Here is a 25909-nt window from a genome sequence, read left to right as displayed (position 1 = left end):
GTTAACTCTGTTTTCTCCTCCACAGATGCTGCCAGACCTGCTGAGCTTTTCCAGCAAATACTGAAGGTGTCACTGGTTCAGATTCATGAATATTGTCGTATCTGCATTCACTATATTGCTGTGCTCCTGTCTGCAGCAAGCTGTGTACTATAATGGTAATCATTACAGTCAAGCTGTTTATCTTCACACACACACACATGCACACTCACAAACTCCCACGCACACTCTCACACACACACACACATTCTCACACTCTCTCACACACACACACACACTCTCCCACCCCCACCCCACTCACACGCACACTCTCCCTCCCCCCAACTCTCTCACACACACACACACACCCACACCCACACACACACAGTCTCTCACACACACACAGACACACACTCTCCCTCCCCCCCACTCTCTCTCTCACACACACACACTGTCCCTACCCCTCACTCACACGCACACTCTCCCTCCCCCCCAACTCTCTCTCTCACACACACACACACACACACACACACACACACACACAAACACAGAGCCATACACACACACACAAAGAGCCATACACACACACTCTCCCTCCCCACAACTGTCTCACATACACACACACCCATACACACACACCCATACACACACACACACACAGAGCCATACACACACACACACACACACAGAGCCATACACACACACACACAAACACACACACACACACACACACACACACACACACACACACGTGCGTGCACAAATCTATGGGGTAAATTTGTGTTTGAAGATACATTTTATTTTGTTCAAAAAGCTCACAATTTATAGACAGTCGGTCAATATGGTGCTTTACAAGTTCCTACTTTAGAAATAAAACCAGTCTGACTCCAAACTAAAACACAAACTGATTCTAAACAAGGCCTTACACCTAACATGCATTATCTGACCTAAAATGTCACCTTTTCTTTACACTGATAAAACCTTTAGTTCTCTCAGGGCAGTGACTAGAAAGGAATTCAGGGAATTACATATACATATTAATCAATTAAAACCTTATAATTGGTTAAAGATTTAACAGCATCTTAGGTTTGTTTGCATCCTCATCAATGGTGTGAACCTTTGATCTTTTACATATACATTCTGTGTCTGATACTACCTCTCTCACTAACAGCTGAAGAAGGATTGAGGCTCCAAAAGCTTGTGTTTTCAAATAAACCTGTTGGACTATAACCTGGTGTCGTGTGATTTCTGTTTTTGTGGAGGTATTGGGATCTTTGCTTTTCCTGATATACATTAATGTCTAGGTTCTGGTGCGCAGGGGACATTAAACTGGTAGAATTGTAAACTGTGAGAAGGCCAGTGAGGAGCTCCAAAGGGACAGTGACAAATTGGTGGAGGTGGCTGGTGAAGTTCAATGCAGAGAACTGTGAGTTGCGTTTTGGTCAGAAGAACACTGAAAGACATATACAACAGAGAAAACAAAAACAAAGTTGCTGGAAAAGCTCAGCAGGCCTGGCAGCATCTGTGGAGGAGAAAACAGAGTTAATGTTTCGGGTCCCGTGACCCTTCCTCAGAACTCCACAGATGCTGCCAGACCTGCTGAGCTTTTCCAGCAACTTTGTTTTTGTTCCTGATTTACAGCATCTGCAGTTCTTTTGGTTTTTATATACAACAGAGGGTATAATTCTAAAGGAGCAGATGGACCTGAGTGTATATCTACATAGATCATTGAAGGTGGTAGGACAGATGGAGAGAGCAGTTAATAAATCAGACAGCCTTCTCAGCTTTAATAGATAGGAGCATAGAGTACAAGAGCAAGGAGGTGATGATGAACTTGTGCAAGACACTTGTTAGACCTCGGCTGAAACATTGTGTACAGTAGTGGACACCATATTATAAAAAAGATGCGAATGCGTTGGAGACAGTGCAGAAGTGGTTTACAAGAATGGTTCCAGGAATGAGAAACTTTGACGATGAGGATAGATTGAAGAAGCTGGGACTGTTCTCCTTGGAGGGAACAAGGCTGAGAGGAGACAGTAAACAAAAAAAAACTGCAGATGCTGGAAATCACAAACTGCTGGGGAAATTCAGCAAGTCTTGCAGTATCTGAGGAGAGAAATCAAAGTCAACGTTTTGGGTCCAGTGACCTTTCTTCAGAATATCTGACCCTTCTTTAGGGCTGAGAAGAGATTATTTTAGAGGTTGTCATGATGATGAGTGGGCTGGACAGAGTAGATAGGGAGAAGCTGTAAAAAGGAAAGAAAGACCGAAAGGGTGCGGATTTAAAGCAAATGAAGCAAGAGTGATGTGAGAAAAACCTTTTTCATACAGCGAGTAGTTAAGGTGTGAGATGCACTGGCTGGAAATTTGGTGGAGGCAGGTTCAATTGAGGCACATTCAAGGGAGACATTGGATGGTTATTTAGATAGAAATCATGGGCAGGAATGGGGGGAAAGGCAGGAAATTGGCACTTGGGAATAGAACCGACACAGGCACAATGGGTTGATTTGCCTCCTTCTGTGTCATAACAATTCTGTGATACATGAAACAGAAAGTAGCAATAATCATATTCTGAGTGAAGTGGTGTTAGCCACTTGTTACAAATCAGGTGGCAGTAATCCTTTTCTGTAATAACTATGGAATGACTTTGCCATTACTATAGCAACATCCTGATAATTAGCTCATCACATCGCAGTAAGCAGCACAGCCGTCACCTCTATTGACTCATGATGGCAGTCTGTCTCTAACCTTTGTTGCAATGGTTAAATGTCAACTTCTCTATAACTCACTCTGCCATCAACAGAGACAGCACCCCCCCCTTTGGGAATGAGGCAAAGTTTTTGATGAATTTGAGGTTGCTGCCTCGGCAACCACTTATACAGTTTGCTTCTTTACAAATGACTTCCCTGTGGACTGTTTGTCTTTACTTATTGTTTCCCCTTACCTCTGCATCACTAAACTAACTCTTCAAAACTCTCAACTAGAGCTTCCACTGTTAACTGCAATCTGCAGCTTCATATCTGTCTCTTTGCCTAGACTCTAAATATTTGTTTCCAATCTCTCATGAAGCTTTTCCCTCCCAGGCCCTAAACAACAGTTCCTGTATTTTGTCCCCTTGGAATGAATGAGCTGTTTGTTTTAATCTCAGCTATTTTCTTTCTCTGCCTCATTAAACAGCTCAGTCAGTCTTGTTTCCCGGTTTGTGTTTTTCCGGCTCAATTCTTCCCATGTTCACAACAGCTCTCCTGATGTGTTACTTTCTGCAGTGACTTCAACAGCAAACAATTCCTTTCGTCTCCTGCTGAAGGTATAAATCCATTCATTGCACCAAGCAGTAACACTTGTGTAACTGAATAAGAGATTGAAGGTATTATTCCAGTTTGAGATCTTCAAAAAAGCCATTGAAACCAAGGACAAGTACATATCCTGTGAAATTCAGTCAATTTCCTAATCCATTATCATCAGACTTAAATCGTTTCAGGGTATTGTAGTGTTGATTTAATATTTTATGCAATCACTGGGTGATCTCTGCATTCTGTGGAGAATGGTGATTGACAGATCAGATTGAAGCATTGCCTTGCACACGGAGCAGTGTCGGGCATTATCTGTGGCAATGTCTGACTGACTTTCTGCAGGATATTCCGTCAACAAGGCAATAAACAGCAACAGTGCAATTGCCTCTCCATTCTGGGAGCTGGTGGGGAGTCAGGATTGTACCATTCACTGAGCAATAGGCCAGTAGATCCTGCTGCACTCTCAAAGCAAGGTGTTGCGCCTCAATGACACAGTTTGTATATCATAGTGACTCCCCACAGGATTAAGACAGAGTGAAATGTTCAAACTTCCTCATAGCAGAGAGCATAGAGTTCATTTCACAAATTTGCTAAAGGTCTAAGTAACTTTGTTCTGTCCCATAACCCTTTTGGCCCCCAATTAATCACAGGTATATTTAAAAAGTCTATTGACTTTGTGAACTGCAGTGCAGTTAGCATTGCCAACTATGAAATGCACTTCTCTATGGGGAGGGGAATAAGAGGGGTGAGGGGAATGAGGAGGGGGTGGAGAATGAGGAGGGAGGGGGAATGAGAGGGAGAGGGGAATGAGAGTGGGAGAGGAATGAGGAGTAGAAGGGGAATGAGAGGGGGAGGAGAATGACAGTGGGAGAGGAATGAGTGGGAGAGGAATGAGGAGGGGGAGGGGAATGAGGAGGGGTTGGGGAATGAGGAGGGTTTGGGGAATGAGAGGGAATGGATTATGGAGGAGGGGAGGGAAATAAGAAGCAGTCGATTCTCAGCCACTATCTTTTGTTCAGTATAATTCTGATGCTGCCCACGAGTAGAACAGCTTGGTAACATTGCCTGCACATGGTACAATATCCCACATGTAGACACTGCCTGTTTGGCTAGACAAGACATTCTTACTTGGTGTCCTCTTTGCACATGATGATATGTGATTATTGTTCTCCGCTGAGATTTCTGCTTTGCAAGCTCCACAAAAGGTCACACTGCCTGGGGGTCTGCTATCTCCATGAAAACTGGGAAAACATTTCACAGATGGTTCACATCCAATTGTTTTACATTTTACTTTCTTCGAAAGGGAAAACATCCCAAATCTGCTGTCAAACATTGGATTGCAGAGATTCAATCATTCCGTTGTTCTAAAAGTAATTCTCAAATAGAACAGAATTACTGCCAGAAACATTTCAAAAGCCTCTATTTCCTATCACTGATCTTTACTTATTACCTAGGTTTCTGAGACTCACAGGAATATTGTTAAAATGCAGCTGAATAAACAAAGCCAAAGACTTTCACCCAAACGGAACAAGTTCCCTCAGACAATAGAAGGGTCTTTGGAATGATGCTGCTTGGCCTGCTGTGTTCATCCAGCCCTGCACCTTGTTGTCTCGGATTCTCCAGCATCTGCAGTTCCTACTATCTTTGGAATAGATTGGCCCCCACCTTCTAAACCATGATCTCGAGCACTTGGAGAGACAAGGGCAGCAGACTCAGGGAGCAATATGACAGGATTCTTTTTGGAGAGATTTGGTAAGACACGACTTGAGCGTTGCTGAAAAAAATAAATTTGTCTTGCCCTCATTTAAGAAAACCCTTGCAAGAAATAACAGAGAGGGAAAACAACATTTATGAGCATGCTGATTGGTTAGCAAGTGGACTCTGATTGGTGGAAGTGTTGCTATGGAGAATGCACGAGCTAATGGTAACTGACAATTAACTTTTAAAAAGGCAGGTTGACTGATTGATCAGGATAATGGCCTGAGAAACGAACCAAAGACTGATTGTTAACAGTGTTTCAGAGATAGTAGGAACTGCAGATGCTGGAGAATCTGAGATAACAAGGTGTAGAGCTGGATGAACACAGCAGCTCCAGAGGAGACTGTAGCACCCAGCCCTGCCGGGTCTTCACCATGCCCCCCAGACCTCCCCTTTACTGAGGACGAACGGTCAGTCCTCAGTAAAGGGCTCGCCTTTGACCCCCTCCACCCAAACATCGACAAATACAACTCACGCTTGGGCGTTGAACAGATTTTCCTCCGCCTCCGCCTCCGCACTTACTTCTTTAACCGTGATCCTAACCCTCCCTCTATTGACCCCGTCTCCCGCCTCCAACACACCCCCTCCTACTGGACACCACCCCAAGGCCTCCTACCGTCCCTTGACCGCTTCATCTCCCACTGCTGTCATGATCAATATGGACTTCACAAACTTCAAAATCTCCCCTCCCCCTACCGCATCCCAAAACCAGTCCAGCTTGTCCCTGCCTCCCTAATCTGTCCTTCCTCCCACCTATCCCCTCCTCCCACCACAAGCCCCACCCCCATCTCCTACCTACTAACCTCATCCCACCCCCTTGACCTATCCGTTCTCCATGGACTGACCTATCTCCTCCCTAACTCCCCACCCACACTCACCTTTACTGGCTCCATCCCCACCTCTTTGACCTGTCTGTCTCCTCTCCACCTATCTTCTCCTCGATCCATCTTCTATCCGCCTCCCCCTCTCTCCCTATTTATTTCAGAACCCCCTTCCCCTCCCCCATTTCTGAAGAAGGGTCTTGGCCCGAAACGTCAGCCTTCCTGCTCCTCTGATGCTGCTTGACCTGCTGTGTTCATCCAGCTCTACACCTTGTTATCACTGATTGTTAACTATTTTGTTGTGTTGAAACAGGCATACTCTAGGTGCAGAGATAGTAGGAACTGCCGATGCTGGAGTCTGAGATAACACAGTGTGGAGCTGGATGAACACAGCAGGCCAGGCAGCATCAGAGGAGCAGGAAAGCTGACGTTTCGGGTCTGGACCCTTCTTCAGAAATGGGGGAGGGGAAGGGGGTGCATGTATCTTCTGTCTGCAAAGAACAGGGTCCTGTGTACTAATATATGTAGCTTCCAGTACAGACAGACATCACACAGCAAGCCTGACTATCAATCCTAATCAGTGTAACTCTTCTCACAGTCATGGTTATGTGGCAAATGTTGTCCAATTGTTTATAGTGTGTCTGTGTCTTTAAGAAATATCCCTGCCAGGCAGATTCAAACCCCATTCTGGATCAAGTCAAGTGCAGACCTAGTTCTCAATAACATCCCATAATGTAGAATGTGGAACTTGGGGATGTAGAGTGGGGAACAGAATGGGGAATACCAGGATATAGAATGAGGATGTACTGGCATACAGAATGGGGAATAGAATAGGGAATGCAAGGATATAGAATGGGGAGTTACTCGGATATTGAATGGGTAATACCAGGATATAGAATGGAGAATACTGGAACATAGAATGGAGAATAGATTCAGAATACTGAGATAGTATGGAGAATACTGAGATTTAGAATAGGGAACAGAATGAGGAATACCAGTTATGGAATGGGCAATACTGGGATATAGAATAGGGAATATATTGGGGATCAGTGGGATGTAGAATGGAGAATAGAATGGCAGATACCGGGATACAGAATGGGGAATAGAATGGGTAATACCAGGATATGGAATGGGAAATACTGGGATGTAGAATGGGGAATAAAATGGCAAATACTGGAATACAGAATGGGGAATAGAATGAAGAATACTAGGATTTAGAATAGAGACTACTGCAATATAGAATGGGGAATACTGAGATATAAAATGTCTGGCTAAATTTAAGTATAAACATCTTGCCTGCAGTAAAGATCTGGGAAACATGTTTTAGCTGCAGGAACATTTCATTTATTGCAGGTTATGCTGGTGAATTCATTGCAGTTATTTATAGAAATATTTTTCCAGTGGCTAAATTGTTCTTCCAGCTTTGCAGGAGAAAATGAGTGTGACGTTAACACTTTGAGATCAATGAGCAAGTTGAACTCATTATTTGGAAGAGATTCACTGAGATGTTTGCTTTCTTTTTCAGTGATTCTATTGCAAATAACTACAGTCCTGCAGCCAGAAACTATTCAACTGATCACATCTACAAGCTGCTCAGCTCCTGTGGTAAGGACATCTAACAAGTGGCATTCCACTAGAAATCTTCTAAATCTAACTTTTTGGTGCAATCTGTAATTCCTTTCCAAACATCTTAGTTTGTTTACCATGTTTTTCTCTTCTAAGATGTTCCTTAAAACATATTGCTTTGAACAGATTTTTGGTCACCTGGCCCTAATGTGGTTCAATGCTTAATGTGGCTCAGTGTCAAATTGTATTTTGAAATGTTACTGTGAAGCATCACAGCATGTTTGATTACACTAAGGGTGCTTTATAAATGTTGATGCTGTCTCTACAGACTTTATGATGTGTACAGTCTCCACGTCATGCACAGTCTGTGTTATGTGTCCAATCTATGTGATGTATATAGTCTTTACGATTTATGCAGTTATGTTGTATACAATCTTTATGATTTTTATAGTCTGCATGTTGTGAACAGTCTCTGTGTCATGTCCAATCTTTATGTACAGTCAACACCTTGTACAGTTTATGTTGTGTACAGCCAATGTCTTATACTGTCTTTAAGTTGCATGCAGTCTGTGTGATGTTTAAATATTGGCACCTGATACTTGACCAGAGAAGTAGTTTCCTGAAATTGTGAGTGGCACATTAGATTATTTTGTGGATGCAATCACTAAAATCTGCACAGTCTTAAGCTTGACAAGAGCTGTATTTCAAAAATACCCAGATCCAATGACAGCCACAATGGAAAAGCACCAACTACAGGGGACAACTATAGACCAGGTCAAAAAGATGAAGTTAGTGGAGTTACAGGAAAGGAACATTTCACTACAATGAGACTGGATAAATCTTACAACCACCCCACTGGGGCAGCTTCACACTTTGGTTTCATGCTTTCCAACATTATTCGTGTCCCTCAGTCTCTGTGCCAACACAGCATCCAGTATAAAACAGTACTGATTCTGGGAAAAGATTACTGTGATGAGAATTCTATATTTATGTTGTGTCTGATTCAGAATCACTTGAACAGCAGTGGAGCGATGATCCAGAATCATCACCATCTTTAAGAACTGCTCACCATGGAGCAAAGGCATTCAAGACCAAATCACCCAGAACACCTCTGGGCAGGAGAAAGTGAGTACTGATTAGTGCTAATAAGGTTATTTGAAAGGAATTTGAATGATTAATTTCCAAAAGGTTTGGACACATTCTTTAAGTTAATTCTCAACATGAGGTTGAAGACTTGCTCGCCAAGCCAGGGTGTGTGATTGCAGACGTTTCATCACCCTGCTAGGTAACATCGTCAGTGCGCCTCCAGTGAAGTGTTGGTGTTCTGTCCCGTTTGTTATTTATATGCCTCAGTTTGCTGGGGTGATTGGCATCACTTCCGGTTCTGTTTTTCAGTGGTTTGTATATTGGGTCCAGTTCAGTGTATTTGTTGATGGAGTTCCAAATGGAATGCCAGGCCTCCAGGAATTCCCTGGCATGTCTCTGTTTGGCTCGTACTGTTATGGATGTGTTGTCCCAGTCAAGTTTGTGCCCCTGTTTGTCCGTGTGTATTAAAACCAATGAGAATTGGTCGTGTCTCTTGGTGTCTAGTTAGTGTTCGTGTATCCTTATTGTCAGTTTTCTTCCAGTTTGGTCTATGTAATGTTTCTCACAGGCCTTGCATGGTATTTTGTATGTTATGTTAGCTTTATTGGTTGTGAGTGTGGGCATACCCACAACCTATAAAACGAATGTAATATGCGGCAGTAATGGAAAGTAATGCCAATCATCCCAGCAAACTGAGGCGTATAAATAACAAGCGGGACAGAACACCAACATTTCACCGGAGGCGCACTGACAGTGATACCTCGCAGAGTGACGAAACATCTGCAATCAAACACATGGCTTAGCGAGCAAGTCTACAACCTCATCCACAACCCAAGCTACAAATCTTCACAAAAACTTTAATTCTCAACATGTTGGCATCATTGGCTGGGCTCTCATTTTCTGCTCAAACCTAATTGCCCTGGAGAAGGTCATTATGAGCCCTCTTCTTGAAGTGACACAGTCCTTTTGGCAAAGGGACAATCATATTGTTGTATAGGGAGGAAGTTCAGGATTTTAGCTCAGTGACACTGAAGGGAAAGCAATATATTTCCAAGTCAGGATGGTGAGTAGCCTGGAGGGGATTTTGTGGTTGATATTTCCTGCCCAGGTCCTTCTTGATGGAAGTGGTCATGGGTTTGGAAGGTCTAAGGAATTTGGTGAATTTCTGCATTGCATCTTGTAAGTGGCAAGTAATACTTTTGTTGCACAAATGTTAGGCAATGACCAACTCTCCTTGAAGGTCAACAGCATGAGCATTACCCCACTCTCAACATTCTGCAGGTTACCATTGACTAGATAGTGAACTAAACTCGCCACATAAACACAGCGGCTACAAGAGCAGGTCAGAGGCTGGGAACCTGCCTGAAGCCTGTCCACCATCTACAGGGTATAAGTCAGGGGTATGATGGAATACTCCCCGCTTGCCTGGAAGAGTGCAGCTCCATCAACATCCAAGAATTTCAACACTATCCAGGGAAAATCAATTTGCTTTTTTGCCACCCCTTTCTTATGGAATAGAAATGTGTTGGAGGAAAGTTCAATTAAAGCATTCAAGAGGGCGTTGGATTTATAATCTGGATAGTAATGGTGTGCAGGGCTATGGGGAAAAGGCAGGAGACTGCACTAAGTAATAGAACCAGCATAAGTCTTATGGGCCAAATGGCCTCTTTCTGCACTGTAACCATTCTGTGAGTCTTTTCAGGAATTCACTCCCTCAAAAGCTGTTGAAGATCAGAAAGTGAACATTTTGAAATTGAGTTTGATAAATTTTAGTTAGTCACAGATGTTAATAGATGCAACCCACAAGAATAAACAAAGGTTTACAAGAATGGCTCCAGGAATGAGATATCCCAGTAACATCGGTAGTTTGGAGACATTGCAAATCTTCTTCTCAGAAGTGGGAGTATTTAGAGGAGATTTGATCGATGTGTTCAGAATCATGATTGAAGAAAATGTTGAACAGCTCACATCCCAGGCTCCCGGACCCTCTGCTGCTTTACCTCCTGAAACCTCTCCATCCCTTTCATCTCTAAAACACTCCATAAAACCGCCCTCAATGATACCCTCACAGTTGACTGTCCTAAAATCTCCCTTATGTCAGTTGATGTTCTATATCGTGCTGTAAAGTTTCTGTGAAATATTTTGGAACATTTAATCATCTCGCTACATAAATGCAGGGTGATGTTGTACACAATGGGACAGAACTCATCCAATGGACTCTATTGGTTCTGAATTTTGGAGAAAGTACTGATGCAGTTTCCCAGTTTAATGACAGAACTGATCAGATTGAGAATAGCTAGGGCTGCAGTGGATGTGATGATACTGAGAGATGGGCACTTAGTAAGAACCAGTCATCAATGTGTTTCCAATTATTTCACCAATAAATCTGCTAAAAATAACAGTGTTAGTTCACTGTGTGAAATGAAAAGCTTTCTTTCCTCCTTTTATCTCTATAAATGCTTCAAAAAATGGAGCACATGGAGTGTAGTTGACAGTTTTAAAAGAAAAGTTGATTTAATTCATTGTCGCATGAGATTGCAGGTAAGTAGCTGTAATTTCCTAAATGCATGATTCTGACATTTTCAGATTTGAGCATTTTCATCCAATTACCATTTGCATTAAGTGTTTTGGGTGAAATGGAAGTTCTTTTGGTTTTCCCTGCACCAGTTTAATGCTGGTGGATTCATCATTTGTTTTACTGGTTCATCACTTTGGGTCCACAGGCATCCTGTCCCGTCCTGAAGTAAGCATCCTTTGGTGACATTCTTCTGTCTTCTCCATTTTCCACACCTGATGTTTTGTGTTTGAGCAATAATAAAAACAGGAATGCAGTTATCTTTCAGTCCCCTGTCCTTCTCAAGCATTAACACCACCATTTGTACTGATCAAGAAATGTCCAAATCTGCCCAGCTTTGCTTTAGGCTTGAAGGTCTGTGATACCTGTAGCACAGAGAAGGCTGATGAAGGGAATGTGGTAGATGTTGTTTAGATGTAATTTCAGAAAGTATTAGTGAAAAGGTTGTTCACAAAATTGAGGTTCATTGAATAGTGAATCAAACTGGATAAAACCAATTTGTTTGGAAACATAGGACTAAGGAGCAGGATCCTCAACCTTATTCCATCAATCATTGAGAACATGGCTTCCCTGCTTATGGCTTCAATCCCACTTTCCTGTCTGCTCCCCTTGGCCCTTGACTTTCTTGTTGATTATTATTCTTGACTGAATCTTTTACAGAGGTATACCCGTTGAATGCCCTTCTTTCTTCTTTCGTCATATCTGATGAAGTTTTACAAAGTGGTACAGGAATATAAACAACTCAATGTTTAATAGTTCAAAGGAAAAGAATCAGCCTCGGATTTTCATCCTGATGGAGACCTCTCACTGTGTTGAAATACTGGAAAAATTCAGGAATCCCAAGTCCCATCCCTGAATGGAATGAAGGGTCTGTTTCCGTGCTGTATGATTCTATGACTCTATAAACCCAGAACTTCTCATTTCTTTGAGGGCAGGATTTGAGGTGGGCCACAGTTTGTACCTTTCATGTACCTTTCCTAAGGCAACTGCCCATTTGAATTAAAGGATGGTAGGTGAATGTAGACATTAAATTGTCACAGGTTATGAAGGGTCATGGGGGATTGATATAGGACACAAACTACATTTTTCTACTGAGGTAAACATATTTTCCCTGAACTGTTCTGTACTCCTTTTTTTGAAGAGAAACTATCTTTTCTTCTGACCCCAGTCAGGTCTCTTTTGAATTGCCCTAAAAATCTTTTAGTCACTAGACTTTCAAAGCTATAATCAATCTTTGATGGATCTGAACCAAAAAAAATAAGCTCAGTGTTTACTCTGCTTGATGTAAAGCATCATTGTACGAACATTATTCCATTAACACTCCAGGAGTCCCTGCTCTCTGACACACAATGGATTAGATCACTGCTCTTTTGTAACAAGATAGATGTGTTGATGGCACAAATAGAAATAAATGAATATGAATTGATGGCTAACAAAGAGACATTTTTACAGAGGGACCAGGACTGGGAACTCTATATTTAAGGGTATTCACTTTTCCAGAAGAATAGGCAAAAAGGAAAAGCAATTGCAGGAACTTCGTTAATAAAGGTTAATATTGATGCGTGGTGAATAATGATGTAGATGCAATAGATCATGATATGGAATCAGTTTGAGTGGAAAGAAGGAATGGAAAATGAATGGAAAAGAAATAAAATTATGAGTGAGGGTCATCTGTATAGCCTTATTGTAAAACAATGCATGAAATCGGAAATCATGGAGGTGTGTGAGAAAGGCACAACAATTATCATGGGTGACTTTAATCTGTATATTGACTGGACAAATCAGATGAGAAAATGTGACATGGAAGGCATATCTTTAGAAAACATCAAGGATTATTTCTTAGAGCAGCACTTCACAGAACCTACCCAGAAACCAGCTAATTTAGAGTTAGTAATGTGTATTGACAAAGGATTGATAAGGGTTCTCATAATTAGAGATCTCGTAGTCAGGATCCTCTGGAGAGAGCGATCACAACATGGTTAAATTTCAACTTCAGTTTGAGAGAGAGGAATCATGTTTCAATTTAGTGCCCTGAACTTAAACAGAAGGTATGAAAAGTTGTCCAAAGTGGGCTGGAAAATAGACTAAGCTGAGTCAGTTGGTGAGCAAAGGCAGACAGTTAAGCAGATATTTCATAATTCTCAAAAGGTTATTCTGATCAAAAAGAACTCAATGAGAAGGATGAACCATGTGTGATTAACAAAATCAGTCAAGGAAAGTATCCAGTTAAAAAAAAAACCTAAGGCATACAAAGCAGTGAAAATCAATGGTAAGCTAGAGGACTGGGGCTTTTTTTGTTATTTTACGGACCAGCAGCAGATGAGTAGAAAACTAAGGGGGAGAAAATTGGCTAGGAAAATAAACTGTCAAGAAATATAAAAAAAAAACAAACAGCAAGTGCTTCTACAGGGTATATAAAAGAAAGAGTGTCTAAAGTAAGAGTGGGACCTTTGCAGGATACTACAGCTGGGATCATATCAAGGACGAGCTGTTCCCACTAGTTGCTGGTACAAGGACAAAGAGAGAGAAATTTCAGGTTTTGGTTTGATGTGGGGAATGTAAGGAAGAACTGTTTACGAAGCAAGTAGTTAATGACTTGGAATTTGCTGCCTATGTGGTTGGCAGATTTGGAGCCGGTCAATAATTTCAAAAGGTGATTGAATGAGCGCGACTGAAATAAATGGATCACAGGGATCACATTGTGTATAGAACTCAGTGGGTTGCCCTGTGGAGAGCTGGCATGGATCCGATGGGCTGAATGGCCCCTCTGACTGTATGAGGTATCTGTACTCTTCTAATTCTGGTCACCTGAGCATATCCGAGTACTCCACTGATGGCCATACCTTCAGCTGCCCCAGCCTTACGGTTGGGAATTCTCTCTCTACTTGCTACCTTGCTTTTCCCATCTAAGATACTTCCTTGAGACCTGGTTCTTTCACCAAACCTTTTGCCTTAATATCACATGTGATACTCCTGCAAAAACACTTTGTGGCATTTTACATTCAAGCTCTACATAACCATAAGTTGTTATTTGAGCTGGCCAAACATATTTCTTGATGTAAGGGTAAATTTAGCTAACTGTCTTTTATATTATTCATCTTAACTTATTTAGAAGGCTAGATTGGGGAATAGAAATTGGTAGCATACAATCAAAATGTTTGTGAAGTGCCTACGAAGACTAATGGAAGTATTTGAATGTAAATTGTGGACATGCAGGCAACATGCCAAGTAAACGTACATTGAGTTAAATCAAGTCTGTGGTACACAGATAGGCCATTCGGCCTGATACATGTATACTGGCATCTGTTATAAAGCGGAGGTTGACAAGCACACCCCTCCCCCTGCTGAGAACTAAACCGAAACACCCAAAGAGGTGCACCTCTCCCTATAATCCGTTAAAAAAGAGTGTGAAAAGTGGTGTAACCTGCCTTTCAGCAAGTTCTAGTGGTTAAATAAAACAGATCCCTGACTAAGTAACAATTTATTTATTTAATTCTAACAGCGAACAAATTAACCAAACTATTAACAAGCTGAATAAACCTCTTCTAACTACTAACTATTCCTGAATAAAACAAGATTCTAACGATATGCTGTTCCAATAAACACAAGTCCCACTTACATAAAATAAAATTTAAAAAATAGAATTCAGTCTCTTGAAATTACAGCCAGGCTCGTGTCATCTGGAACGCTCTGTGCCTATGTTGTCAAAACCATCAGATTTAAATTTAATTGGTTTTTGGTATCTAAGTACCTGGTTCAGATTGATTGGCTAAATTCAAAACTTGTTGTCTTGCTAACAAAACAAAACTGCTGCTTGGCCTGCTAACTGCATAACTTTTTGATACAAATGTTTCAATTCAGGTGCTCTCTACGTACTTTCAAACTTTCAAGCTGCTCACAGACATTTTATTTAAATTTCTTAAGCATAGATAAAGCACAATCTTTTAAAGGGACCACACAATGCTTTCCCACCTAGCATTTTAATAACACTAAATTCAAACTTCCTGCCTCCCAGTCCACAAGTACTGTACCCAACTTTGCAACACATTGATACTTCACTTGGGAATCTTTTCACCTTTTCCCATCCCATCCTTAGCAAAACATCCTTCTATTCTTTTCTCCTTGTGGTTATCCAGCTTTCCTTAAATACATCTATGCTCTTTAACTCAACTATTCCATCATGTATTCACTGTCTTAATTGGTCAAGAATATTCTCCTCAATTTTGTAATGCATTTATTGGTGACTATATTAAATTGAAATTTCCTCACAGGTCTACAATATTTCGAGTCACGTCCAACCAAGGTTCTGCAGAAGATTATTCTTCATCTCTGCTTTTAATTTGATTGCCCTAGAAATAAATCCCAGTGTTTTTACTTTTTTTGTGGTATATTAGCTAGCATTGCTATTTTGCAAAGGCATTGACAGTGGCACTGTCATCGAGTCTACAGCATAGAAAAAGGCCCTTCAGCCCATTGAGTCTGTGCCAGTCAAAACAACCGACATAAGTATTCACATCTTCTGAACAATTTTTGTTTCAAAAGTCCCATTACTTGCATTCTTCATGAATATACAGCCTCTTTAACAAAATGTACCGACTCATTTATTCCTAACAACCTGCTTAGATATGTTTTGATACACCTCAGGAACAGAGGGACCTGAACCCGGATTATACAGTGCCAAGGCAGGGACACTAACACCACGCCACCTGCTCACAGGTGTTGACATTGTAGTTTTAATGCCACGTGGTATACATGTGTGTTTATTAATGTTGTCTCAATTTGAAACCTGCAGAGGGAGCTGGCATAACATTAGTGTCTCTGAAAGGGAATCAGCTTGTTTCGCTCCATCTAAGCTGTTGAAGCAAAGTGGGTGCACTTTGTATAAACAGTCACATCACTGGCCCCAAGCTGGAGAAAGACAATCCCTCAGCAAGTGGAGACTCTGTAGTTTCTTTGCCCTTCTCTCTGATTCTGCTGCTGGCCCTCCTGAATGTTAAATGACACTAACACATCTTCATTGCTATCTCCTTTCTCACTGACTCACTCACCCTCTCTGTCTGTCTCCTCACTCTAGTTTACCTCTTTAATCCTTGTCTACAGCTTATTCCTTGTCTACTGCCCTCTTTCTAGGAGAAAAGAATGACTTACATTTCTATAGTGCCATTCATAACCTCAGCATCCTCAAAAACATATTGCTAATGAAAAACCTTCTGAACAGTAGTACAATTTTAAAGTAGAAAGCTTTGTCTTTCTTATATACATTCTGCATTGCAGTCTTTCTCCCTGTACTTACCTCTCTATTTTATTTGCTGTTTCGCTCTCATCTGGAGATTCAAAGCCGATTAGAACCTGCACCTCAGATTAATGTAGAACAGAATTTGTTTCCCTTGGAGTGAGGGCTGAGCTGGAATATGTGTCATTTTCAGTGAGCCACGGTCAGAATAGGAGCTGACACTGGGCTAGGAGGGAATGATGGCTAGGGGCTATGGTGTTAACATAATATAGTATTGTTTAAATACAAACAATATTGTTGATGAGTGAGATTAGGATGTGAAGTATGTTTAATAAGGATGTCTGAGAGCTGGAAGGGAACAGAGGCTCTGTCCTGATGCTGAAAGAATGTGTAGAGTGATCAGGCTATAAATTAAGATTTCATGCATGAAGCCTCATGGCCTTGGAACAGCACGCTGACTGAACGGTTAACACTGCTGCCTCACAGCACCAGGGACCCAGAGCCAATCCCACCCTCGGGTGACTGTCTGTGTGGAGTTTGCACATTCTCCCCAAGTTTCCTCCAGGTTCTCCGGCTTCCTCCCACAGTCCAAAGATGTGCAGATTAGGTAGATTGTCCAGGCTAACTTGCTGATAATGCCCAGGGGTTTGCAGGCTGGGTGGATTAGCCATGGGAAATGCAGGGTTAGGGTAGAGTGGAATACTCTTTGGAGGGACAGTGCGGACTTGATGGGTTGAATGGCATGCTTCCATACTGCAGGGTATCTATGACTCCAGCAGCACTACTTTGGGAGATGAAACAGACGTCAAACACACAACACAACATGGTGGCGGCAAAAAAGGAGGCATCATGACTGTTGTGGGACTCTGATCAAGAAGAAAAGGGAATTTTTTTCCAAGACTCCAACAGGATGGCAGGGACATCACAGATTGGGCAGACTGTGCAGGAATAGACCTGGCCACCAGTTCACAGTGAGTCCTGACCTGAGGCAGTGGATGGCAAGGCACGCCTAGTGATGGATAACTAAACAGCCTAAGTTAAAGAAAAATATGAAAATGATATGACAAGTGATAATTTCACTGGTTGTTATGCCAACAGACAGTGTTCAGGAATTGGACTAATAGCAAACTGAATAGTTCAATTAGAAAAAGGTTCTAACTTATTAAATAAAGCATTGGAAAGTGAGACCGTCCAATATGTTTCAGTTCTGGTAAGCGTAGCTAACACCAAACTCAACATGAACAATGAATTTTTACAATTACTTCTGAACAAAGGCTCCTGAAAGTTGGCTACATTTTTACACCTTTCAGGCATTATCCCTTCTGCAGTTTAACCTTTGGAGTAGCACCCTCACTAAGAATGCTTGGAGAACCAAGTCTAACACAATGGAAGGTAATAAAAGGGCATTGCAGAAACCTACAACACAAAGGGGGCACTTGAGCATGAAACACAGAAAGCTAGTACACAGATACAGCTGTTAATCAGGATGGCTAATGGGATGTTGGCCCTTAGTTCAAGAGGGTTGGAGTATAAGAGTAGGGAAGCCTGACTGCAACTGTACAAGGTGCTGGTGAGTTTACAACTGGAGTCCTGTGAGTAGTTTTGGTCCCCTTACTTAAGGAAAGATTTCATTTCATTGGAGGCAGATTCATTTGGCTGATCCCCAGTACGGAGGGAATGTCTTATGAGTAAAGTTTAAACAAGTTTGTGCTCTACTCACTGGAGTTTAGAAGAATGAGAGGTGATTGCAATGGAACATATAGGATTCTTGTGGGGCTTGACAGGGTAAATGCTGAGAGGATGTTTCCCCGGTTGGGAGAGTCTAGGACTAGAGGCCACAGTCTCAGAATAAAGGAGCACCAATTTAAGACTGAGATGAGGAGGAGTTTCTTCTTTCAGAGGATGTGAGTCTTTGAAACCTCTGGCCACAGAGAGCTATGGGGGCAGAATCCTTGTGTACATTTAAGGCTGAGAGAGATAGATTCTTGATCAGTTGGGGAATCAAGGGCTCTGGGGAAAAGGCAGCAAAGTGGAAGCGAGGAATGTTACGTCACCCATATTGAATGGCAAAGCAGGATCGAGGAGCTAAACAAACTATTCCTGTTCCTGTTTCTTATGGTCCTTATGGTCCGAAATTTCACATGGAGTCACAAATGGAGAACATAGGAAAGGAGTTAGCACAATCTTGAAAGTGCTTCACTGTGGGGTGCTAAGCAAGGGCAGTTTGCAAATAACATTCCTTGGACAAATTTTCAAGCTGCAGGAATTACAATATGTCCAGAAAAAAGTACCCAGAAAAAAGTATCCAGCATCTAGAAACATCAAACTTCAAAGATTCCTTGGGCTGGTGAATCATGTGGGCAAGCTTTCACCAAACTTGGCAAAAATTAATTGATGGAATCTTACAGGAGCCCAAGGAATGCGGATGACAGCAAGATTTGTGGCAGAATTGGGTGAAAAGGCCTTTCCTTTACGTTACGTTAACATCAACTCATCATCATCATAGAATCCCCACAGTACGGAAACAGGCCATTTGACCCATCAAGTCCACACCAACCCTCCAAAAGGCATCCCACTCAGACCCAATCCCACCCCTGTAACCCTGTATTTACCATGGCTAGTTGACCTAGCCTGTACATCCCTTGACACAACAATTGACTACGACAATTTAGCATGGCCAATCCACCTAACTTCACTGCACCTTTCATGGACAGTGGTGAGTCGCCAATTGAGATGGATTACAGCTTGTTAAACACCTTATTTGTGGCCCAACTTGCCTCATTAACACTATTTTACTGAAAGCACAAAACAAGTTAGACATTGAGAAATCTCGACATGGAAATCAGAGCGAGTACCTGGCAGCATCAGCTTGCCACTTGCTTTAAACAACCTCCATGTTGGACATCGGGCACCAAAATCTCAGGGCAAACTCCATGTGCCCTAGTCACACGCACCCCACGTTCATGGACACTGGCATCCAACATGTGCCAGCCTCTAAGAATTCTCAGAAATCCCTGGTCCAGATGCCCCAGAGCATTGATGAAGATGGGCATGGAGATATTGGATGCATTGATTGTTACTTTTGAAAAATCTGTTGATTCTGGAAAAGTTCCTGCCAGCTAAAAAGTAGCAAATATGAATTTGACTATTTAAGAAGGCAGGGAGGGGGAGGATGGAGAACAACAGATCATTAGTTTGACATCATCAGGAGGGAACATGTTGGAATCTGTTATAAAGGATGTGATAACAGGGCATTAGAAGAGAATGGAGGAGAGATTGAGGAAAGTGAGTCTGTATTCCTCGAGATTCAGGGAATGTGGGAAGACATCATTGAAACTTACAAATGGACAGGGTAGATGTCGATAGGATGTTTCTCCTGGCTGGTGAATCTAAAACCGGGGGTTTAATCTCAGAAGAAGGTGCAGGTAATTTAGAGCTATAGAGTCATACTGCATGGAAACAAACCCTTCAGTCCAACTTGTCCATGCTAAACAAGTTTCCCAAACTAAACTAGTCCCACTTGCTTGCATTTGGCCCATATCCCTCTAAACCTTTCTATTCACGTGCCTCTCCAAATGTCTTTTAAATGTTGTAACTGAACTTGCATCTACCACTTCCTCTGGCAGTTCATTCCATATATAAACCACCCTCTGTGTGAAAAGTTACCCCTTAAGTTCCCTTTTAAATCTTGCTCCTCTCACCTTAAAAATATGCCCCCTGGTCTTGAACTCCCCTACCTTAGGAAAAAGATCTTTACTATTCATCTTATCTATGCCCCTCATGATTTTATAAACCTGTGTAAGGCCACCCCCTACACTCCAGAGTAAAAAGTCCCAGCTTATCCAGCCTCTCCTTGTAAGTCAAAACCTCCAAACCCTGTAACATCCTTATAAACCTTTTCTGCACCCTCGACAATTTAACAATATCATTCCTGTAGCAGAGCGATTAGAACTGTACACAGTACTCAAAAGCAGCCTCACCAATGTCCTATACAACCACCCCATGATGTCCCAACTCAGATACTCAGTGGTCTGTGCAATGAAGGCAAGGAATTTCTTAACTCCGAGAATGGTAAATCTTTGGAATTCTCTACCTCCAAGACTGTGGAAGATCAATCATTGAGTATGTTCAAGACAGAAATTGATTGTTTTCTAGAGACTAATGACTAATAATGATATTGGGATAATTCAGGGAAATGGCATTGAGGTAGTTCATCTGCCAATTTCTAATTGTGTGACAGAGCAGGTTTAATGGGACGAATAGCCTCCTCCTGCTCCTATGTTCCTAACACTGAGAACGATTAAAACAGAGTGAAAACAATGCGAGGAAAAGCAAAGGGAAAACAAGTCTCGAAACGTAGATAAAAGGAACAAAGCATAAGAGATAATGAAGCTGTAGCTGGACAGTGGGTATGGGTAAAAGATCACACACAGGAGGAGTGATCAGAGCAAAAAGACAATAACCCAAGAGCAGACAGCGTTGATAGAGTTCCTGGGATTTCAAAGAGAAATTGTAATGAACAAGATGCCAACAGAAATGTGAAACTATTTCTCAGAAGAGCAAGAAGCAAACTGAGTAGGGAAGCCTCGTATTGATAGGAGAGAGAATGCAAAACATCCTCAACCTCACAATGAGACTAGAACCAGATCAGTGAGATTTAACCAAGCATCACAGAGATGACCCAGTGAAATCCCAGACTTTGGGGTAAGGGGAGAGGTTTATAACATGTGCGTGTGAGAGTAGATATAGAGGGATCGGATTAACATTAGAGGCAACCAGATAACAGGCTATTCTATATTGGGTATTGTGCAATGAGAAAGGATTAATTAACAATCTTGTTGTTCAGGGAAGAGTGATCATAATATGATAAAATTCTTCATTAAGATCAAGGTTGAAACTGGGGTCCTGAATCAAAACAAAGGAAGTGGTGAGAATATGAGGCATAAATTGGTAAGGATGGATTGGAGAACCTTAATAAATGCGTTGATGGTGAATAGGCAATGGTTCATATTTAAAGAACATGTGCATGAATCATGACAATTATTCATTTCTATTTGGCGTAAAAATAAAAGCAGAAAGTTAGCTCACAAAAGAAATTAGAGAAAGTATTAGATCCAGAGATTAGTATTAGATCAAAAATTGCCAGGCAAAGCAACAAGCCTGAGGATTGGGAGAATGGCAGAGTTCAACAAAAGGAGGACAAAATATTTGATTAAGTGGAAGAAGATAAAGAATGAGAGTAAAATTGCAGGGACTACAGAAATAGTCTGTAGTAGGTCCTATAAATGTGTGACGCACTGGATAATTGTATTGGGGAACAAAGAAATGACAGAAGAATTGAACACGTATTTTGATTCTGTCTTCATGAAAGAGGACCCAAATAATGTTGCAGAAATATCTGGAACCAAGGGTCCAATGAAAGGGTGAAATTGAAGGAAATCAGTTTTGGAATGAAAATGGCCATGGGAAATAAATAACACAAAATACAAATAATAATAAAAAGTGGGGTTAAAGACTAACAAATCCCCAGATCCTGATAATCTACATCCCAGAATACTAAAGGAAGTGGCTTTGGAAATATTGGATGCATCGGTTATCATATTCCAAAATTCTGTAGACTGTGGAGCAGTTCATACAGATTGGAGGCAGACAAATGTAACCCTGGTATTTAAAAAGAGAGGCAGAGAACAACACAGAGAATTACAGACCAGTTAGTCCAACATCAGCAGTGGGAAAAATGCTAGAGTCTATTATAAAAGATGTAATAACAGAACATTTTGAAAGCATTAACCAGACTGGACAAGGCCAGCATGGGCTTATCAAAGACAAATCATGCTGAACAAATCAACTGGAGTTTTTTTGAGGATCTAACTAGGAGAATAGATATGGAAGAACCAGTGGATGTGATGTATTCGGATTTTCAGAAGGTTTTTGATCAGACCCGTTGTAAGAGGTTAGAGTGCAAAGTTAAACATGTGGGATCAGGGATAATGTACTGGCATGGGTCGAGAATTTGTTCACAGACAGGAAACAGAGAGTGGGAATAAATGGTTCTTATTTCAGGATGGCAGCATGTGTCTGGTTGTCACTTGGGCCCCAGGTATTCATGGCATGTATAAATTACCTGGATAAGGGAGCTAAGTACAACAAATAACAACAAAATACTGCAGATGCAGGAAATCTGAAACCAATACTAACAAAGCTGAAGAAACTCAGCAGGTCTGGCAGCACCTGTGGAGACAGAAACACAGTTAACATTTTGAGTCCAGAATGAGTCTTCTTCCGAACAACATATCCACGTTCGCTGATGACATAAAATTTGGAGATTGTGAGTTGTGCAGTGGATACAGGGAGGCTTCAAGGTGATTTAGGTATGTTGAGTGAATGGGTGAGCACATGGCAGATACAGCACAATATGGCTAAATGTGAAGTTATACACTTCAGTATGAAAAACAGAAAGGCAGAGTGTTATTTAAGTGGTGAAGTGCGGATGTAAAAAGGGATCTGGGTGACCTTGTATACCAGACAATGAAAATAAACAGGCAGGTACAGCAAGCAATTAGAAAGGCAAGTGTTATATTGTCTTTCATTGTAAGCGGATTTGAGTTCAGAAATAAGGATGACTTAACTGCTGTTATATAGAGACTTGTTGAGATCTGACCTGGAGTATTGAATGGAGTTTGGTCTCCCCTTCTACTAAAGGATATACTTGCTCCAGAGGGAGTGCAGTGAAGGTTCACTCGGCTGATACTGAGGATGGCAGTGTTGTCCTATGGGGAGATATCGGTTCAATTGGGCCTATATTCGGTAGAGAATTCAGAAAGATGATGGGGGATTTGATTGAAACATATAAAATTCTAACAGGGCTGGACAGACGGGATGCAGGATGGATGTTTCCCCTGGGAGGGGAGTCTAGACCCAGGGGACACAATCTCAGGGTATAAGGTTGACTACTTACGACAGAGCTGAGGAATAATTTCTTCATCCAAAGAGCTGTGGAAATCTCTGCTGTGAAAACAAAGCTGCATTGGTCAAGTCACTGAATATAATCAAGAGAGAGAGAGATAAATGTTTATATTTTAAAGGCATTGAGGAACATCGGGAGAAAGTGGGAATAAGGCATTGAGATTGAGAATCAGCCTGGATCATACTGAATGGTGGTTCAGGCCTGAAAAGCTGAATGGCCTTCTCCTGCTCCCAATTTCTATGTTCTATCAGCAGTCTGTACAATGATGACAATGGAGTGATGCTGTTAAAGCTGTGTGAGTGGGTAGAGAGCTGGAAGGGAGCTATAGCTCTGTCCTGGTGTGAAGACAGGCTATTCCATGAATAATAGCAGCTTTGGACCCCAACCACATAACAAACCAATTATTGATAGTAGTTCAGTGTACATTATACATTTTGAACATTATTGATGTTGATATTCTTGTGTTGATTGCTGTCATTGTTGTTGGTGAGGAACACTGTCAAAGAGCAATCTGGGATATTGGGGAATTAGAGGCATGAGAGACAAGAATCTCAGGACTAGATGAGCTTGGGATCGAGCCAAAAAAAAACATATAAATAACAACAAAACCTGGAGACAGTGAGACAGGCAGGGCACATGCTGGCCTGGGAGATAGGAATATAATTGCTGATATGAAGTCAGGAGGCTGTGATCCCCTATCAAGCGAGATCGGGCCCAGACTGCTGATTACCATGAGCTGCAGACATCAAGCAGAGCTGCCTCAAGCCAGGAAAATTCAACATCAAACATAAATTGAACACTGGGTCCTGGAAAACAAGTATTATTCCAGTCCCAGGATCAAGGGGAATTAATGTTCTACTGGGTGTTTGGGATAATCCTCAGTATTCCCGGGAGAATGTTTTTGTTCCTGTTATATTTTTAAATGAAAACAACGAGGCATAGGGTGGGGAGCTTGGAGACTGGTGTGGGGTGGGAGGGTGGGGGAGAGAAGGTGTTGGAGGCTCTTGTGGGAAGAGAGGTTTTAATCAGGCCAGAATGGATGGGAACACTGCCCCCTCCTCATGTCAGACTGATTAAATACATGGTGGAAAGGTCCATGGATAGGCTTTCTATCTGGATGTCAATCAATTCCCTTCCATAGGCTGTTAATCAGTTAATGGCCTCTTAATGGTTTTGTACCATTGTGAATATTTGACCAGTGGCATTCAAGGGCCTTACCCTGGAGGGAGCCTATAAAGCAAACCCCACATTCTTTCATTGTGAACCTACAGGTTGCGGGGGAGGTCTCATTATCGGGACCCTCAGTCTCTGATTGAGGTACCTGACCTCAGGATGGGAGCAGCCAATGCAAGTCAGGCCCAGCCCTGGCTCTAACCCCTCAGGACCCCAGTCCCCAATCCAGCTCCATTCACTTTTGGCTTAGGCCCCCTGATTGATCTTGGGCCTCCATTGGCTGCATTAATAGCAGTTACCACCACTCCTGGTGGCGCTTATAACAATGGAGGAACATTAGCCTCTGATTGGCCAGCAGCATCTACAGGGATAGCATTTCTATTCTGGGGTCCTTCAACCTAGTGAAGGCCTGAAGCTGGCCACTTAAAAGCCTGATGACTCCTAACAGAATTTCCCTAAAGGGAGTAGCACAAGGCTTCCACGAGGTTCTTCAAACATAAACTCCGCCTGTAGAGACATTGAATACAACAGGAAAGAAGGCCATTCAACCTGTTAATTAAATGCTAGATATTGTTTGCTTGGCTTCTTATGTGCTGGTTGATAAATTATTCAGTATCAGTTTTATATCTGCTTCTCTAGCTATTGAAATTGGGTTTTGATTAGCTTCTCCTTAGCCAATCAGCACTAACACCTGAAGAAGGATTGAGACTCCGAAAGCTTGTGTTTTCAAGTAAACCTGTTGGACTATAACCTGGTGTCGTGTGACTTCTGACCTAATCTACCCCAGTCTGACACAGGCACCTCTACATCTTTGCCAATCAGATATTTGGGCCTCTCTTCAGTTTGTTTGAGCCAGTTTAGTTTTTGCCCATGGGTTCTGAAGAAGTCAGAAGTCTCGTTCTAAGGAAGGGTCACCGGACCCGAAATGTTAACTCTGACTTTTTTTCTTCACAGATGCCCCCAGAGCTGCTGAGCTTTTCCAGCAACTTGCTCGTGATTTACAGCATCCGCAGTTCTTTTGTTTTTTTTCCTGAAGAAGTCATACCAGACTCGAAACAATAACTCTGTTTCTCTCTCCACAGCTGCTGCCTGCCCTGCTGTGTTTCCCCAGCATTCTCTGTGTTTGTCTCAGATTTCCAACATCCACAGTATTTTGTACTGAAAACAAACAAATGCTGGGATCACAGGGGGTCAGGCAGCATACATGGAGAGAGAGCAAGCTAACATTTCCAGTCCAGATAACTCTTCATCAGAACTGAAGTTCAGTGTGGAGGAGGCAGCATTTATGCAATAGTTGGGGGAAGGGGTTGGATTGCTGGGGGAAAAAGGATGTTGATATTTTGGATTGAGTGATCAGAATGTGAGAATGACAGAACAATGGTGTGTCTAACTGCCAGACTGAAAAGAACAGACAGTCCCACTGGAGAGAGTGGGGATGGGGGAGATAGAGGGTGACAGAGA

At 41.9% G+C, this 25909-nt stretch overlaps 1 protein-coding gene across 2 annotated transcripts in view; it reads left to right on the top strand.

Moving 5' to 3' along the window:
* Positions 1-25909, top strand: part of LOC109934535 (dynein axonemal heavy chain 3-like) — a 429003-nt gene that overhangs the window by 27778 nt on the left and 375316 nt on the right. For both annotated transcript variants that reach the window (XR_007264478.1, XM_048610380.1), the window contains exons 4-5: positions 7374-7453; positions 8422-8539. Coding sequence is in view for 1 of the 2 variants with exons in the window: in XM_048610380.1 (XP_048466337.1) it covers positions 7374-7453; positions 8422-8539 (198 nt within the window). In the remaining variant the exon portion in view is untranslated. The remainder of the gene's footprint in view (positions 1-7373; positions 7454-8421; positions 8540-25909) is intronic.

Source organism: Rhincodon typus, chromosome 22 (genome assembly GCF_021869965.1).
Source record: "Rhincodon typus isolate 14 chromosome 22, sRhiTyp1.1, whole genome shotgun sequence".
Classification (NCBI taxonomy): Eukaryota; Metazoa; Chordata; class Chondrichthyes; order Orectolobiformes; family Rhincodontidae; genus Rhincodon; species Rhincodon typus.
The sequence above is the reverse complement of the archived record's forward strand: the minus strand, read 5'-3'. Positions and strand labels throughout refer to the sequence as shown.